At 38.2% G+C, this 20,532-nt stretch overlaps 1 protein-coding gene across 1 annotated transcript in view; it reads right to left on the bottom strand.

Annotated features, from left to right (window-relative positions):
- The window catches only part of LOC137170519 (astrotactin-2-like), a 287,500-nt gene that overhangs the window by 168,762 nt on the left and 98,206 nt on the right, over window positions 1-20,532 (bottom strand). The window contains exon 4 of the mRNA XM_067573959.1: window positions 3,097-3,249. Coding sequence (XP_067430060.1) covers window positions 3,097-3,249 — 153 coding nt within the window. The remainder of the gene's footprint in view (window positions 1-3,096; window positions 3,250-20,532) is intronic.

Genomic DNA, 20,532 nt, shown 5'->3' with positions numbered 1-20,532 from the left:
ACACTGATGGCAGAGACTGCCATGCACGGAACTCAGCGCAAGCACCTCGTTCCTGACCACATCACTGTTGTGCCAACAATGACGGTAAAGCACACTCTCTCATGTAATATTGCAATTATACAACAGTTACCACCAAAATAAAAGGTATAAACAAAATGTATTCATATTGCGGGGCAATTCTCTCTAAAAATAAAAAAAACTTCTTGCTAGTGTTATCTCCATTTCCATGGAAATACATGGGGTATGACTAATATCTGGAAAACAATCAATTACGTCTGTAGAGTCCTGTGTAATGAAACCTAGTTTACTACTCCGGCAAGCAGGCTGACCCTTAGTAACGACCTAGCAACAGAGAGGATTTCTAGTCCCTGTTGTGTCAGCCAGCCAACTTGAGCTAATGCTTTCTAGAGATCATGGGATTTCCCAAACTGAATAAATACCACATTTCTAAACACAAAACTGCTTTGCTAGCTCAATCTTGTTGTAACTAAGAAATCCACTGAAATATTTTTTTTCCATGAACAGATTTAGCTACTATGTCTGCGAACTTCACAGACATTTTTAAGCTAGTAGCGTTGTGTCACCAACTCACTGGCATAGCTTATGGAGAATGCTAGAGTGAAATATACTCTCAACTGAAGGGAAAATGGTTAAATCTTGTTGTGTATGGGGGTGCTGGACAATGATAAAGAGTGGAGAAGGGTTCGAGTTGTTCACTGTGTGTAAGTGTGTGTGTGTAACTTGTCCCACAGTCTCAGAGTTAAATCCACTTGGTGAAGGATCCATTTTGTTTTCCCCACAACCCCTAATCAGTTCAGTTCAATCCAGTTTCACAAACATAAAAGACAAATCAAAAGTCTGCTCAGTTTTACCACTGATCCCCACAAAACAAAACAAACCAACTACACTAGCAAAGCAAAACAATACATAAAATAAGCACAGCAGAAACATCAGATAGGTTGGACCACCATGTTTAATGATATATATTCAAACGTTACAGTTATGGCTGAAAATGACAACAGGAATAAACAAGTTTGCCAAGTTCACCTATCTCAGCAACTCAAATCAACTGCCAGTTGTCTACCCAGAAGTGACTGTTGTTGTTAGCATGACATCACGGCCTACAGTTCTAATGAATGGCGGAGTAATATTTTTAGTGATGAGGCATTTTTCATTTGAGCATGGCTAGGCGTGCTGTCATGCTGATTTGATCATATTCTAAATGTCTAGTTGACCAATCAGATTACTTGGTCGGAACTACCTGTTGTGTATAATGCTCATTCACATACACACTCACACACCGATGGCACAGCCTTCGGGAGCAATTTGGGGTTCAGTATCTTGCCCAAGGACACTTTGACATGTGAACTGGAGGAGCCGGGGATCGAACTGCCGGTCTTCCGATTAGTGGATGAGAGGTCAGCATCACCACAGAGAGGACATCTCTCAGCAGTGTCCTTCACAGAGTTTTGAGGAGCTTGACCTGCATTTAATATTAGAGGCATCAGCTGCTCAGAAGGTTGATACGTGGAACCATTTCATGTTACAGAGTGAATTCTTAAACAGCAAACAGCTCAAACCAAGCTAGATTACAAAGAATAGACTCTCAACGACTGGCTATGTGACTGGAAATAATGAAAATCCCCACATAAGTAAGTATGCATAATGTGCAAAATTGCTCAGTGTTGTATTTTGCATTTTGAATATGACAGTGATCAAGAGGTAAGTTATCTCTCAAGGGTACGTGAACTCATCATGGTTAATGTCTCATTTTCAATGTTAATGTCTCATTGGTCATAAAGGTATAACCAATGACACAGGATGCATTTTTACAACATGTCTTATTAAAATTATTGGGAATGTTTATGGTATGAGCTTAATTTATTGCTGTGGAGAGGGTGGTGTCACCAGTGTGTCACATCTCAAAACTGCATCGAGCATAGTTTGAAACAGTTCTCTCACTGATGTTTAATGAAACAGAAAGCCAACAGAGTAAGCTGACAGCAATTATAATGAAATATGTAAGCACTAAATGACAAAGGTTAGAACAGTATAGAGAGATTCCTTTTTAGATGTGATATGACAAAGGGTAATCTTTCTATTCTAAATAAATTGAATAATTGTCTTTTATATTTTGAATTTAAGTGATGCTTAAACTGTTTTTATGCACTCACACAAGGCAGATGCAACCCTATCTAGTAGACACAGGGGTATGTGGTCTCAATGCAAGATGTGAACCTGAGTGATGACCATGTTAGTAGTTGCATGCATGCTCACTCCCATATTATGAATGTGGCTCTGAAGTACACTTTCTACTTTATTAATTGTGCGCCTAACCCCCTACACTATGCATGGTGTCTTCATCAGTTTTGTGATGTAAAAGAAAATCAACATATCAATAAGCTCCACATATATCAAATGGTAAACAAAGTGTTATGTCACAGATACTAATTAATTGTGAAATCACTGGGAAACATTGTCTTCAAAGCAATTTGACAGGTCTCCATAATGGCATGGTTGCTTACTGGTTATAACACCCAGCTAGAGAGAGTATAGCTTCAAATATATGTGAGAGAGTTGGCTTTTCTTTTTTTTTTTTGCAGTGTCTGCATGTATTCCTTCCCTCATTACAAAGGTATACAGGTCAAATGAACTGGAACATCTAGATTCCCCTTATATGTGAATTTGTATTATCTGTCATACTGAAATGAATTCACCTAAATCAATGCAAACCAACTGCTACCTGGACAGCATTAACAATGTACAACAAAATAATGGTTATATTATCTGCTAGGGCGTTAGTGGGTGGAAAGAAAATGCACACTTTAGTTTATACATCCAGTAAGGCTGAGTGGAAATAGCTCAAACATGTGACCTTGTGCATATTTTATATTGTACACTGGCCCATGAATGTATGCATCTATTAAAATGTAGTTCTAAGAGCAAATACCCCCACCCCAAACCAGTCAGCAAACATTGTCCAGTATACACAGTAAAATGAAAGAGAACGTGCAGATATTGTAAGTCATCTTGCTTGCAAGGTCTATTACATTCAGCCAACAAAACTATTATTTTTTGAATAACTTTTTGTCCTACCTCTGGTGTGGCTGGGGACCCTCCGGCGGCCTGTAGATGAACTGTGCATGACATGCTGGTAGTGAGACATATCTGTTGGCGTGTTGGGAACACGAAAACTGTCCTGGAACCTCTGCATCAAATCCTCCACTGCCTCCTTGTTTGGGTCAATGGCTATGACACAGAGTGACAAAGTGAAAATGGCAGGCATGTCATAAGAGTTTAAAGTAAAAATCACTTTGCAATGAGTGTCAGACACTCAAGATGTAGTAAAAATACATGCACAGATGCATAAAGGCATATACCCCAAAATAGCCCTTTTTTAATTTTTTTTTTCTTTTTTTAAGAAAAGATAAGAGATTATGATATGCATCATAAGCCACTAGGCTGTCCCATTTAGACACAGTAGAAAAGCTGTACTGTGTTATTTCTTCCATTCTATTTTTTTTCTGGCATTTAAATGATTCCATCAATTCAATATTGCTTCATCTCTACAGCGATCCTGCCAACGCTTCCCCTGATGGCTCAGTCTCACTCTTCCTGATGAATGAATCCAAAACAATTGGCTGTGGGGAAAGAGGGTATAGTAGAGAGAGCAGTTTGCTTCCCTTACAGTTAGAAAATTACAAAAGCAAAGAACATAGAATTTTTATGACCTGTCTCGATATTTTCTGGCTCTTGAATGTCACCAGAAAGACTACTTATAAGTAGAGAACATTGTCCCCCCATTCTGTCAAATGCACCTAAGAAGATAAAAACATGTGGCTATTTAAGAGAGACAATGATATCCAACTTCTGTATCTCTATAGTCTCTCTTAATAGATTTATAGGGTTGGGCAACTGTAGCCCAAAACAACTAACTGCAAGGAGAACTGTGAAAACAACTCTGTCCCCAAACTTCAGTATAGCAATCTCCAAAAGATGGGGCCATTCATCACCCCAATCACCACTACCCCCACCTATCATCAACATCTTTTGATCTGTCAGTCTGGCTCTGAGGTGTACTCTTTCCATGAATAATGGTGATGTGTTGCTCCCAGTGGATGCTCATCATACATACCAATGCATATGCAAGAGTAGAGGAAGAGGGAGATGAAGAGGACAAGGGTGAAAGTGGAGAGGCAGACGTACTCACATTGTATTTGATATTATAAATGGTAAACCGACCGAGACATTGCAGTTGACTTCAGAACAAATATCATCCTTGCAGTGATATATATTTGTTCAGATTCATTTGTGGTTAAACTCAGCACACTCTACTGTGGTTAGTATTTTGTCAAACAGGGAATTGCTATCAGTCTCTACAGTAACAGCCCCCCCCCCCCCCCCCCCCCCCCCCGTAACCAGATCTAACCATGACCTCATCAGGGGGACAGATGTTGAGGGGCCAGACCCTCCAGTCAAATATATCTTGGCTTTATAAAGTTAGCGAAGTTTTGTAATAATTTACAATATCAACAAAAGACATTAAAATTATTTGGTGCTTGAATTTATGTCCAAGAAAAGGAAAAGTCCTGATCTTGTTTTTTGAAACCATCATATCCCCAACTGAGTCTTATGTGTTTCCTGGTTTTGAGCCAACAGGCATACCGTGGTCCCTTGCTTCATTACATACATCATTATGTGCGGTCATAATACTTTATAAAAGGTAAGGATTATTATTTTAATTTGTGCAAACTACTTTTTAGTGTTTTTGTGTAAACATCTATTCATACAAGATAAAAGAGGGAGTCTTTTTTGATGTATCCAGCCTTATCTGCAGCCAAAGGGCTGGGTATGTCCTTTCGGGAAATATTTCCATTCTAATGGTGTGTTAATAAATATTTCATGACTGCATTACAATCACAAAATTAATTGATCTCAGATGCTGCAAGTTTGAACAAGTGTTGAGAACACCACCACACACATTTATTCATACAGAGATGGTTATAATTAAGTAGTAGGTCAGCAATGGGGAGGTGTTGGCATACAGTAAGTTTACACTATGCTATTTTCAAGCATGAGGTTTGGCAAGTAGGTTTAGGAATTGGTTTAGGGAGGTTATGTTTTGGTTATAACATCTTGAAGGCATTATTTCCCATCCCCACTGTGCAGTGCATGTCTAAATCCATCAATCTGATTTAGGTATAACCTAATGACAGTTATTTTAATGTTTTTAATTGAATGTCCTGTTGTAGTGTTTGCTAATATAGCTCACAGACTAAATCTGGACCCAAGCAGTTTCCTAGCAGCAATTCAGGTGAAATGGACAATAAAATATTTTAATGAAAAATAGGAGCTCTACATATATATATATATATATATATATATATATATAGCTCCTTTGACATTATTTGTAATTGCAACTGTTGATGTTATCCAATGTTGTTGCTACTAAGAGGCCAGTATCTTCAAATTTGCTGTAAGCTGCAAGGTATTGACCGCTCACCACCCCAGCCTTCACTCATACATGTACTGTATGTTGTTCAATTTAAGACACTGCTGCTGCTCACCGCTTCTTGCTCTTAGCTGCAATTGCTGATAACTGCCACATTTACTAGCCAGCAGCCTTTACTGTATCAAAAAACAGAAAACCTTTTTTTAAGTTAAGCTATCTCATGGACTACAGCTATAGCCGTGATACACCAAGCACTTAAACATAAAATGTATTCCTCTACTATTCTGTCATATGTGCATATACTTATAAGACAGACAAGTGTGATGTCTGCCTTTACTCCAAGTGCTATCCTTTTTGCCCAGTCTAATAGGAGAGGGTAGTCCTCTTGGGCAGGGAAACAGCTTTGAAGAGAGCCATCATGCCAAAATCAATTGTATTTCCCATTAATAGTACAAGAGAGGACAACAAAAGTGTTTCAGACTGACACAAGACTTTTTTAAGGTCGCACATTGGCTTTGATGCTGTAGCAGCTACTGTAGCTGCTGCTTCTGGCAATGTTTTGTAAACCGAAGTGCATGTGCACCAACCCAGGGTTGTGAGTAGGATCTGCCTTCTGCTGAAGGAGTGCTTTCTTACTTTTAATGCCATACAGGAACTCCTTTGAACACATGGCACGGAAACTGAAAACAGAGTTCCCCACATTCTCTGGCGCCTAGATGAAAATGATTTCCCATCCTCACTGTTTTATTTAAACCCACCAAGCCCAACATCATTTTTCTCACCACTGCACGTCCCATAAGAGTGCATAGTGATGCAAAGAAGGTAGCTCACTTTTCATTGGACAATACACGCTGTTACACACACATCATTGGATATGAACTGTGGTACTGACTCTGTCGCTTGTAAAAGCTTTGATATGTTTCATTAAGAACATTCATACCAAAAGATGTGTGAATCTGTGTAGATAAACAGACACATTTTTAATCATCCTTGTAAACAAAATATAAACAATTAAAACAATCAAACATATATAAAGGACCAGTATGCGTCACTCCAATGATGTTAGAGATGTTCCCTACGATACAGTATTTGATAGAGATGGACCCTGAACCATAGCATGATGACCCTTATTACTCCATCAATTACCCAAAGATATACTAATTATTAATAAATATTGAGTTTGAATTAGAAAATAAAATTTGTTTGACAGAAATCTTGCATTTAGTTCATGTGACATACACCAACAGTACACTAATAGACAAAAGTCATGGCACTCAAAGAACATTTTGGTTACAGCCTGAGATGAAATGGGTTGTTCACGCCCAGTTGCGCCAGTTTACTGCCCTCAAACTAGAGACCTAAAACATTCTACCAATGTGATCACTTTGTGAGATGTATGCAGGCCTACTGAGTTCATACTGTATGTCCTCAATTTGCATTTATCCATAGAAGTGAACTGGACTATGTATCAGAACAGGGCCATCATGCCAAAATCAATTGTATTTCCCATTTATAGTACAAGAAAGGACAACAAAAATGTTTCAGACTCACACAAGACTTTTTTCAAGTTGCACACTGGCTTTGATGCTGTAGCAGCTGCTGTAGCTTTTGCTTCTGGCAATGTTGTTGTAAACCGAAGTGCATGTGCACCAACCCAGGGTTGTGTCTGCCTTGTGCTGAAGGATTGCTTTCTTATTCCACTGCCGTACAGGAACTCCTTTGAACACACGGCATGGAAACTTAAACAGAGTTCCCCACATTCTCTACCATGCCAGAAAATAATCCTAGATATTTTGATCCTAGAAAATATCCAACATATTTTGACAATTATTGCTATGCATCAGCTATATGGTATAGACTCTGTGACCCACATGAAATGTAGTCACATTTTTGGTTTGTGTATTTCTCTTATTTTGGTGCAAAATTAACTTTATTTTTGGTATAATTCAGTTTATCGATTTTAAATGGATCAGTGTTTTATCCTGTCCAGGCCAATAGAGGGCAGTAGCTGAGCATTTGTAACTCTGCCCAGGGACTGCTAGCCTCTCGTCATTCTGCCGAGAGTGTCCTGTTTGACATCAACAACAAACGCTTCTCTCTCATCATTTCTCCTGCTTAACAGGAGAATAGATAGAGGGCTGGCATGAAGCTAACGCTAATATGGCTACAGAAAGTGGGTCTTTCTCAATACCAAGTACGCCAAGTTCAGACTTGCGTACTTGTTAGTTCAGACTTGGCAAGTTTGACTTAGTAGTACAAACTTCCAAGGACAGTAGGACGCAGTACGATCATTCTGCAATTGGAACAGCAGCGTACTTGCTGACAGCAGCAGCTTACCTTCAACACAACTACTTGACTGTACTGTGACAAAATAATCTCAATTTGAGGCTCCACTAACACTTTTTTCTCACAAAAAAATAACCTCATTAATAGAGAGATGCAGTAAATTATGTTACTCAGTCTTAACTATAATAACAATCTTAACTGTTATGTAGCTTAATAAAATAAAACAAAATTTAATAAAGACTGATCTGTTCATTTTACTACATTTATTTTTACTGAAATGTGGTGATATCTGTGCATATAGAGCCCCAGAGGCAGCGCTGTTGTTCTGTCCAGTACAAACATGAAGCCTCATTTTACATTCAGACAAACTAATGTGGCAGCTACAATTGTTAGATTTCATCTGAGACCAACATTTATCTTCCAAAAGGAATCATATCATATATCAGAATGCTACGGAGACATTAGAGCCAGCAGTAAATTACCAAAGAGCTGCACAGATCAGTTCATCGGATCATGTTCACCCTGGGATGATGATGGACGTTGACTGGCCGATCGGCTCAGGAGTTGGGCTGCTGGCAGCCCAGATAAACAGCTGGTCTCATCCGGCCAGCGGCTCCTCGCATCTTCAAAAACGTCAGAGCAAATTTCCAAATAGGTGTTATTTGGATAAACTGACCACATATTGGGAATCTAAATGGTTACTCTCTCACCTGAAAAAATATTAAAACTTGATAAAGTGACATATTAGCAGTCCTACAGTGAAAACTACAACAGCTTTTAGCCTGGATCAAAATTTCAATCATTGCTGCCAGTTGGTGTGAAATGCATTCTGGGATACTTGGGTGTCCCAAGTCCACACAAGTCAGCTCCCGATGTATCCTCAATAAAATGAGCAAGTACACATCCGGGCATTTGGTCTGTAGTCCGCTGGATGTGAACTTTGAATTGGAACAGTTCTTGGGCTACAACTGATGACAATTCATGAGTTCACAAGAAGAGAAGTACAGACAAAAACACAGATTGAAAAAGGCCTAGTATTTATGTAGTGAATTCCCACCTCTTTCTCTGCCTTTGGCAGTGTAAGAGGCTCCCGTTAATTATTGTAATGTGTTTCATATGCTACTGTAATGTGTTATGTTATTCCAATGTGTTGAAATGTGGTTGTTTGTTAGGTTCTCTCAGTATCTTTCTATTTGTAATTAGACAGATTTCATGCTAAAAGTGGTAACAGAGGGTAAATTAAGTGTTGATGTATGTGAAGATTACTGATGATGATAAAATGCTATGTACAATAGGTTAACATCCCTGAAAGAAGTATGACTGAAGTTAAAAGTCAGTTTTCATTGTGTACATGTTTAATGTGTACATGTGAACTTATTTGGTATGAAGATACATGAGATGAAGAGTGTCTTTCTGTTCGTGGTAGAATAGTGGTCAGGTTCTTAATGCTTTGAGCTGATCTGTGAAAATGGAGATATAAGACATGGATATGGAATATGCTGTTAATTAATTCTGCCGAGAGCATCCTGTCTGACAACAACAACAAACGCTTCTCTCTCATTTCTCCTGTTTAACATTTATGTCTGGTTGCTTGCCCTGCCATGCAGGACCTGCAACATCTCCTTAAGAAAAGAGAAATAGTCAAGAGTCTTACATTGGGGAGCAGGAAAGTTTGTCTTGCACTAGAAAAAGAAGCTTCTTTTCTCTCCTCTTCATAAACATCAATGTAGTGTGAATGCCCTTGGAAAAAAGAAATCACATTTGAAGGCTATACTGGAGTAGTGTTCTCCATTTGGCAGAACATAATGCATCTTAATGTCCTTGTAGATACAATAAATTTTAAAAGGTGAATAAGCGCACAGGTTTATTCAAATTCAGCCTCCTCATGTTCAACTGAACACCATATTCAGGTTATGTTTTTATTTTGTGTGTGTGTGTGTGTGTGTGTGTGTGTGTGTGTGTGTGTGTGTGTGTGTGTGTGTGTGTGTGTGTGTGTTTAACAATGGGCCTTCGATTTACCTGTAGTGTCAATACACCAAGTGGGCTAAAACCATAACCTTGAAATTAAAGTGCGTAGACAGCTAGGGTGCACGAAAATGGTTAAATGAGCTCCATTTCCTGTGAGTGCTTATATTAGTGCTAGGTTAATTTTGGTACTTTGAGTTAGCAAATAAACAAGAAGGGCTGGGCCAGTGGCACTTAAGCTTTGACCTGATAGGATTGAGGAGAGTCTGTGGCAGCATATTTGAGCTTAACTGCTTACAGACATATTTCATGGCCTCTTTTTATCTCTCTTTCTTTGTTCCATTTCGAGGGGAAAAGAGATTAGGCCAAATAGAAGTGCTTTGAGCCACAGTCCATGTGTCATGTCTGTGTGTCTCTCTTTTTGTCTTCCCCACTACCACACACATATGTATTTAAATCTCAATCATCTTAAAATACTAAAATGCCAGCATAGAAATGTGTTTGCACCACAAACCTCATCCTGTGAAATGGACACATATTCTCTGGCTAATATTCAAACATGCAAAACAATCATTTGACTTAATTACCAACAAGATGGTCATTCATGTTACCACAGGTCATGAATACAAGACAGATATGTGAACATTACAGTATTCTTTCTTCTCTCTCCCTACTTTACTGTTTCCCCATTTCTCACTTCTGTCAAAAGCAGCTAGCAAACTATTTTACTCTGACATTTGTTTTTCCCCAGACCCCAAGTCTACACTGGATTCTCATTTTGAGTTCAATGTCAGCTAAAGCTCTAGTGCCTTTATTTCACCCTTTTCATCTCCCTTATCTGCAGTTACTCCCTTATCAGTGCTGAGAGTGTGTTAACAGTGTCTCATAAGCAGTGGATGCCAACAGCATGCTGCCTCAGTCAACGTATTCCTGGTGGTCTCACACTGCCCAATGCGAGCAGATAACCCTCAGCATTCTGATTTTGTTGGGCTGCAAGGTTGTGCTTGTTTATGTATTTATGCAGGCTTTTCATGAAAGTGTGTATGTATATGCAAGTGTTTGTTTTTGTGGATGTAAATGTTTACTCATTTCTTAACTCCCACCCCGCTTGTATTTCCTAAATCCTGTCTATTGAGTATATTGCTTTCACAGCAACACCAAAGTTAACATAATTTGAACTCAAGACCCGTGTTTTCATGTTTTCATGGACCTCACCATAGTCTGAAAACAACCTTCAAACCAAACGATTTGCAGTGTAAAAAGACCAAGAATAAATTAAAAAAATAAAAAACATCCTAACATCCTAAAAGATTATATATTCTACATATCCTTTCACATCCAATGTAAAGACCATGAGCAGTGTATATCTGAACAGGATTTTTCTGAAGTGTCCACTCCAAATATAATACAATCCATCATTCCCTTTCCTCTTTCTGCATCTTGCAGACTCAGGCCCCCCTGAGACCTCATCAGTGAGCGGTGCATTAATACAGAAACCCAGAAAGGTAAAATATGCTGCCATTTGCTCAGTGATGGACATGTACTCAGTGTCCTTATTAAGGGTCTACTCAGGCGACAGGGAAGCATCAGTAGTCAGACAAAACACAAAAAGGCATAGCATTAAAAGAGTACTCCACCGACTTAGCAATGCACTCATGTAACATTGTCAGACTCACAATGGATGAACGGATTTTTAAGCTAGAAGATAGGAATTGAACTCAGGAGCAACCTAAAAATATGAATTGGTAATGTCAAATCCAAATTAACATTTTGTCACATCTATTCACTTATGTTTGTAAATCATTTCTGGTAAATACCTGCAGGGCTACTGCTTACATGGTGAACAGAAGCACTTTAACTCTGTTTTTAAAATGACTTTTCCACTGCACCATTACTGAGGTAGATCTAGCAAATGAAACAGAATCTAAAATAATGTGTGACCAACTCTATCTCTTTAATTATTTGTGTATTCTGCAGTTGTGACATTAACCTCTACCACAGGTGTTTGGCAAGACACCCTTTTTTTTGTTTTTTGACTTTGTCATTCTAGTTTGACTGGTGAAAAAATGTTTCCTTAATAATGACAGGAAGAAAACTGATTAATTCATCAAAAATATTTCCTCCATGCAATTAATTTCAAAGCATACTCTACAGCACCATAAAAATCAGTTTAACTTGTTTGTAATGCTAACTGACACTACTAATACTACTAATGCTATATATTATTTAGTAATTTGCAGATATATATATTTCTAAAAATATATTGTTAGATATCACAGCAAAATCTGATACAATGCCTGCATCTGATGCTTGTACCTTCACAGAAAATGATACCCAGCACCAGGAAGGGCAACAGTTGTTCTGTCAGCGAAAAAATACCCTGAAGGACTAGCTACTCCAAAAAGCCAAATGAACAAGACTAGGCTGGCTTCCACCAAATTGCTGATACAGCCACGGGAATTACTGTCTGTCAGAAACTGAAACCTTTGACCATGCTCTCCGTCCATAAATAGTGTTTGACCCTTATTTCTCTTAGGCTCAAGAAGATATTTCCTCTCTACTGAAAGTCAGTGAGACACAAGGCAGCATATCCAGGCTCTTCAACAAAGCCCTATGCCCTGAGGCAGGTGGTGATACAGCTTACAATGCAGCTTGGAAGATGGATTACAGTGCTCTGAATTCATGGTAGGACACAAGGGTATTGACAAGAGCCTACAAATGTCGTCTTTATAATTAAACTGGACTCTGCATCTTCTGTTTACATTCTTAAAGATGTCATTGCATTACATGTTGCTTCTATTATGGGAAATCAAGACTGTCTTCTCCAGAAAAATGAAAACACTGGTTGTTTGCTCAACCAGCATAAAGCAACAACATATCAGTCAACCACTTTGGTCCAGACAAATATATCCAGACAAAAAACTATTAGATGGATTGCCATAAAATTTAGTACAGACATTCTTCATCCCCAGAGGATGAATCCTAATTATTTTAGCATCACCTGCAGATCAAGGTTTCACTTATCCAATGAAATATCTCAACATCTACTGGGTGGATTAGCACAAACTTCTAGGGCCACCATGAGAGAAACCTTTCTGCTTTGAAGTGAAATGTCTTGACAACTACCAGATGACTTGCCATGAAATTTAGTACAGACATCTATGTTCCCCTTAGGATGGATTGTACTAACTTTGGACATCCCCATCAGGTCAAACATTTTAATACTTTGGTTTATGAATCTATACCTGAAAAACACTTACATCCTTGTACTTGATATTTAGTGCTAATTAGAACATTTAGCATGGTAACACACTAAACATGGTAAACACTGTAAAAATTGTACCCGCTAATCATTAGCATGTTAACATTGTCATTGTGAGCATGTTAGCATACTGACTTTAACATATAGCTCAAAGCACAGCTGTGCCTACAGTACAGCCTAAACAGAGCTGCTAGCATGGCTGTAGGCTATACTCTTGGTCTTTGACCATGGCAGCAATCTTTTCATAAATTAAACCATGACAATGATATTTATCTCACCTCAACCAAGTAGCATTAGTCGTCCAAACTAAACCACACCTTACCTCCCTTTGACATTAAAGCAATACTCATTATACAGCCAGAATGGACACCAAAGAGTAAACTAAATGAAATGATAAATGTTTACCCAAGGTGGAAGCAAATGCAGTGATATAATGTATGCACCTATTGGCAATTTAATGCCACCTCTTCCACATGCATGTTTTAACAATTTGGAATCAGTTATGGACTTGTCCTTTTCTTAGCCACCCTGCCACGCAGCCCAACAGCATTCATATTCACAGAGGCAGATGTAGCCACAAGGGAAATGATGAGAACATTTCTGTAGATCTTTGGACCCTACAAACCCCTGCTGTTTTAATTTGGAGCAAATCTGCAGGAAGAAAAGACACTGTGAGCCAGAGAAATTAAATTCCTGGAGATTTCTATTTTTTTATATTACATTTCCTTTTATTACTCGCTTTCTCACTTCTTCTTTTTTTTGCCTCTACCTCCAACACATGCCAACACATACACACACACACATGCATTCAGGCAAAAGGCCTGCACACATAGTACTCCAGTCGCATCTCTATTTCTTGTTTTCTCTCCTCCCCTTCATGGCTTGGGGAGCAAATGAGTGCAGCTGAGATCAATGGAGAGGAAATAGGGGTTTGCCTCAGCTCTGATTCCCTCTGTGATTTATTAAATTTGCCATTGTTTCAATAGGAGAAGTCCAGTGTAGCTCTCTGGGAAAACTTTGACAGCACTGCTTCTAGACATGTGACAGGTACATGAGAAGAGAGTAAGAGGTTAGACAGATACAAAGAAAAAGACAAAAGTGTTGGGAAAGACAAGGGATACAGAGATGAATAGAGAGTGGCTGAGAGAGAGAGAGATAGAGGCCGAGAAGCGTCAAAAGGAGATGGGTAAACAATGGATGCCACGGATGTTGAAGGAAGGAGAAAGGAGATAAAGTTGGGAATGAGATGCAGATAAGAGAGCCAGGAGGAATAAAGAGCAGAGGGTACAGGATCATGAGCTGAAAATATGAGAAGAAGATGGTAGGGGGAATAATAATGGGGAGAAGAAAGTCATCACAGAAGAAAAAGAGCAAGAATGGGCAAAAATAAGAGTCGACATATGGTATTAGGGAGAGAAGAACAAAATAAAAAGGCATCAGTGAAAAATAACAAGCAAATCACTCACATGCAAATGTTGCATATTGATACTGGGGAAAAAAAGTCACAAAAAGAGGGTAAAATCATCATAGTCAAACAGTGCTGTCATTTAATGGTGATTTATGCATCCAAATGCACTGTGACAGAGCTGGACAAGCATTAAATAGCATGGTTTCTTTCTATATAATCATATCTTACATTAAAATATGGTTCTCAACTGTCATGTCTAAATTAAGTTAAATTCCTGAAAATCTGTCACACTGGAACATCATGAACAGTTATCTTTTTGTTAAGATTATAGGATTATGTTCTAGTAAGTAGTTCTAGTCTTTAAGTGATGGGTATGGAATTTGGATTTGGAATCCACTTTGATATTTTAGATAATATCGTAATGTATGAACACTGAGATAATGCCGATCTATGCCATCATCTAACAGTGGCTGAGTTGGAGGCGACAAACTTTAAGAATTTTTGACAGGAGATAAAAAAGATGGATACCCATAAAACGAAATTGCAGGTTTCACCATTTCTCTATAAGAAGAAAGGCAGGGACATTGCATTTTTGTCAGGAGAGGAAAATATATTGACAAATGAAAAGGCTTCACATCTGAGGGATGTATAAAATCACCAAGAACAGACAAAAACTCCCCCACTCTGCTCACCTCTCTCTCTCTTCTGTGCAGGATTTGAACATTTACCATCTCATGCCTTGTCATTCCCAACCACTGGAAAGCATGTAATGTCCCATCTTTAGTCAGATGCTTTTCCTTTCTGCTAGCTTGCACCTCTACTATATTTTAGGCCCTTTGCTGTTTGCAGAGGAGCAAGAATAACGTGCTATCTATAGCCGGCTCTTGCCATGGACCAGAATAAAATATGGATGTGTCTCTCCATGCTGTGCCAGCTGAACCCTCTGACCTCTAACTGCTCAGGCTGAAGCTCCTAAGTGATAACCACAAATTAGTCCAGGTCATGAGATTTGAGCACAAGATCAGACCTATACGAATATTTTAAATAGATTTTCCTGGTGCGACATGGTTGAAGACAGTATGGGTAAATACTGTATGGGTAAATTATTCTGTGTAAATCTTTAATAAATAATAATGCCACAGTAACATGCAGCCTACTCCTGGCAGGAAATACCTGGAAACACCTACTGTAAGGCTTGTAAGCAATACTGTGCTCATGTGGAAGGCATATCAGTAGCTAGAGGTGGTAAATAAAAAAAAAACAAAAAAAACCCTTTCTTAATTTGACAAAGCAAAAACTTTTTTCCCCCCATAATATAAAATAAAACAGGAATAAACCAGCAGTAAATGCATTTGAATGCAACAATAAGGGATACAAAAAAACAAGTCGCAATTCACTCAGATCTGACCACATACAAGTATAGCCAAGGTGAACACAATTAAAACTTTAAAATCAGCCAAGGAGATGCTGTTTCAAATCCTGTTGCAGTCTATTCCATCTGAGTGGAGCAAAATATTTGAAGGCCTTTTTACCAATCTCTGTTTTGAATTTGGAAATTTCTCCTGAGATCTGGTAAAGCAGTGAATTTGCTGTTGGAGATGTAAGATATATGGGCTGTTTTCCTAAAAGGGCTTTATCAATTCATACTAAAGAATGCAATCAGTCAATCAATAAATAAATAAATACCCAACATAGTCTTAAACTGAACATGATAAAAAGTTGTTCTCCTCTATCCTGGGGGTAGGAATTGCATGGATGCCAATGGCCAAAAACCAGCGGAAGAAGTCAAGCACAAGGCATGACTCTTGAATCAGATCTCTTAAATTTGCATGTACTGTAAGTTACATGGCTTTGTAAGCAGTCCAGTGCAATCTTTAAAGCTGAAGGGAGCCAAGATCACATACATAATCAAATGCAACAGTAAGAAAAGCAGATAAAAACAGAAACATTTTGATCTTTCTCAGAAACATCCTTTGAGACTGCATTATTAACCATTTTCAGGCGTCATCTTAGATAACAAGGCGGAAACACTGTCGACAACGCATCCTGGGGAAGGTCGATGGGTTGACCATGTTCCACATCACATCACAAGCATCTCTAAACATGCAGTTTGGAAATTAATCAACTTTCTACAACCTGTCTAATAGTATGTAAAAACTTCTGGAATTGAACCTGAGTGCTACTTCTTATGCATGTTGATAAAAATTTGGAGTGGAGAGTCACAAAAGAGTAAGAAAATCATCATACTCATACTCAATTGAAATTGCAGTGTGTGTATGGCCAGCAACCTACTATTAGAGGACATGGAGTATCCAGGTGACACTGGTAATTTCCAAATGCACCTTGAATCATCTCAAAGGTACTGTGGATACTGTAAGAGTCAGTCTTTTCCAATAAATTATCATTGTAATTGCACAGTGTCTTATTGTGTACTGTGATCTGTAGTTTGTGGCTTATTATATGTAGTTATGTATATTTCTGGCCAACATGTACTTATTTGTTGTAGTGTCAGCCCCCTCTCTACCCTTAATATTCTTGACTGTTTGACTGTAATATCTTCTTTAATTATAATTAGTTATTAATTACACTTCATGAGTCGTCTGAGTTTTTTTTTTTTTTTTTAACAGTGCTTTAACCTCGCACAGTGAGACACTGATATATGGGTTCATGGTGTTAAACATTTTGGCAGATCCCAAAGACAACAATAAATGGTAAGAATTATTTCCAGATCTTGCAATAGTGATAGTGGGAAATTTCCTGCACATGTAGTAACGGAAATGAAGCAGAAAAGACATTATGCAAATATAATTATGATAGGGTGCCAATTTATCATACCCCAAGATGATTCATCACACCCAGAAACAATTCAGTTAATTTAATACGCTGCAAGCAACAGTATTTTTCTTACAATTGCATATTGAGTGAAGGCAGGCTGAGGAGAACAGCTGCACTCCTGGATTCTCTCCTGAACGACCCAAAAAATGGAAGATGGTGGCTCAGACAGAGTTCAGACACGAGATTTAAAAGCATAAGGATATAACACAGGCTAGGAGATGATTTCAGCTTTGGTATCGAGAGTGGGTGTTTTCTGGTACTGCTGTGGGCCCAGACGAATGAGATATCCTTTCAGGCACTCAACCATGTAACATTTAAATTGTGTTGCTTTTGAATTGAGCAGCCTGTCTGGTAGCCCTGTAGATTCATGATAGCATAATCATACACCAGCATCAACGTAATCATCATTTGTGGGTTAGTGGATCATTGTTTTAATATCTGAATTTCACTCTTGTATGAATGCTTATCTTTTAGTACAAGACCACCTTTTAATATGATGTGTAAATACAAGGATCGTTGCTTCTTTTCCAGGCTTTATGTTTTGGACACTATAAATTATTAAGTTTTGTTTTTCACTGCCTTTTCTCCTTTAGCTTTTTCTGTTTTCTTCTCTAAAGTAACTGCATTCAAAAGTTCAAAGACGCTGTCCATGCAGTCATTTTGAATAAATAGCATAATAACTTTAATGAACTTAGAGTCTTTGAAATACTGGGAGCACAGAAACATTGAGGGATATATTGGCCATTCCATGTGGGTGAGCAGCCCAAACCACATTTCAAAACAACTTCATAAAGATGGCTCAGGAGTTGGCATGTGATCGATTCACATATATTGATTGGGTGTGGCCTTGGTGCTTACAAACCCATTTCTTCTAGCATGTCTTGCTTTTTTTCCTATGTGCCTCTGACAAATGCCTCATGTTGGATCAGATTGCCAAGGCTTCATTTCTCAATGAGTTACTATACTTGGACTTACTGGCTGCTACTTCTTTATTTGCCTTTAAATTATTCCAGTCTTTTCTTCTCTAAATGATTTCATCGGCAGCTGCACTGTGCTTGGAGGGGTTTGCTCATTTTGTGCTCCTTTGAAACTTCCTGAAAACCACAATGCACTAGAGATAGCAGAGGCTATGATTGATGAAACTGACGCTGGCTGGTTTCACACTGGAGTGGGTAAGAAAGACTAGATTTTTATGATGTACTACTTAAAAAATGTCAATTCAGTCCACATTTATTGGATTTATTGCCTTACTTTATCTTTTAAGATACTGCCTACCTATTTGATCTTGATAATGCAATGACATTTGAGCATACTTGTACATACAGTATGTTTCTTCAAATTGTCTTATGCATCTTACAAAATTGGTCTCATTGATAACACACAGCTTCAATGCTTTCCATGGATAGGGCAACAGAAAGAATGGGAAGTCTTGGCAATTAACTCCCACCTTATCATCGGGAAGGATGACAAGCCTGATTCAGTATTAATCAAAACATTACCCTGAGCTAGCTTGAGTGTGCCAAGCTGGCAGCCATTTCTCATCAATGATGTCACATTAGCGATCTAAAGCTTGACACTGGATTATTACTCTCAAGTCTTGAGTTCAATTAGAGCTCAGTAAACACTTGATAAGCTTGTTAATGACAGTGGTCTTGTGGATGATGAAACAATACCTTTTTTTTTCTTGGATGCTGCTTGATTTCTCTTGAGAGTAAACCTCCCATAATGAAAACATTTAGGCACACACAGTAGAGATCATTAACATTGTAAATCTAAATCATTTTTTATCCAGACTTTCTCCATGGTTATAACTGCAAAAATACTCGGAGCACTGAAAATGCATTCATCACTGACATGACCTTATTCTCTACCACTCACTGGGTAAATTGTTGCTCTGGTTTAGCTGAAAGGGCAAAGTTTTAATACAAGCTCAATTGTTCCCTAAAAAGAGGGGAGAAGAAACAACATCCACATTCACTGTAGTTCTTGCAGTCAGCAGGGAAATGTGTGCCACTTGTTCAGCTTTTGTGGAGTGGCTCCACAGGGGGGAGGAAATTTAAAAATCCACTGTACTAGCTAGGGATCTTTCCAAACTGCATGACTCTCTTTTTTCTATTTTCTATTTTCAAAGTTGTAAAATCTAAAATCTTTCAGCAGATTCTCGGTGGGTTACATGTGGTGCCCGAGGCCTCATCTGTGTTTACAATATAAAATAAATACCCAGTAATTGCATTCAGCACCCTTAACAAACAACTTAATTTAACTGAAAGGGGAAAAATGGCACAACAGGAAAGCCTTATGGGATAGTAAAATGCTTAACTATAGCAGAAAGTTAAATTTACAGGCCAAGCTTCTTTCATTAGCTACAGTAGGGTGCTAGAGTTTTCAAAAGAACAATCGCTATGTTGTACTAATATCTTTGGTCATTTGTTGGATCAGTTAATTTAAGTAAAAAAACAATTCTTTAGATGCACAACCTCTGATATCACTTACTAACTAACCTTTACATAGTAAAAATGTAATGTTTAATTACCTGTGTTGTACTTGACACTTACAGAATGTAATGCTATATTTTAGCTTTTCAGGCTAGATTGAATTTATTTTTCAAAAATGTTAATATTCTAAGTTGCTTCTTAATCCACCATGATCAGCAAGCACCAGACGGCACATTCTTGCTTGATTATAAGTTGATTAAAAGTGCAACAGACTGCAGTGACCTTCTGTCCACAGTGCAGATACTGTGCTGTTATCACATAACAGCTTTAAGTTAATTTTGTTCTTTCAGTTATCACAGCATAATGTGACCTTGAATTCTGCTGCCTCCATCATTTCTTACTGTATAAATAAGTGAGAAAACTAATGAAAGCAGGAGAAAAAAAAGCATTATTGTCAGTAGTCATAGAGGAACTTAGGCAGCTAAATGCATTGTGCTGCCTCCCCCAGCTCCCCCCGCTTCAGGAGTGTGTGTTAGACAGGGCTGATGAGAGTCATTCTACATGAGAATTGGATGGATTGCTTGTTATTATTGTGAGGACCAGTTCAATGGCCCCAGCCAAGACACCCTCAGCACTGTGTTGGCAGAGCAATGGTGTGAAGTGCTAGCCCAATCATATCTGAAGTAGTTCTTCAACTATATGGACTTGTATTATGTTTGGTTGCACTATTACAAAATAATATTCTCTGAATCAAGCTATTATAATTTTCAACTCAGTCTCTCTATGAGCACCTTACTATAATCCAGAAGACTTGTTTGGTCTCTAATGGCCTAAATTTAAAAAAAGAAAAACGAAAAAAAAAAGAAAATTGGCCACTGAATATGTTTCT

This window comes from Thunnus thynnus, chromosome 19, assembly GCF_963924715.1.
Source record: "Thunnus thynnus chromosome 19, fThuThy2.1, whole genome shotgun sequence".
Classification (NCBI taxonomy): Eukaryota; Metazoa; Chordata; class Actinopteri; order Scombriformes; family Scombridae; genus Thunnus; species Thunnus thynnus.
Note: the sequence above shows the minus strand (reverse complement) of the source record. Positions and strands in the feature narration are given on the sequence as shown.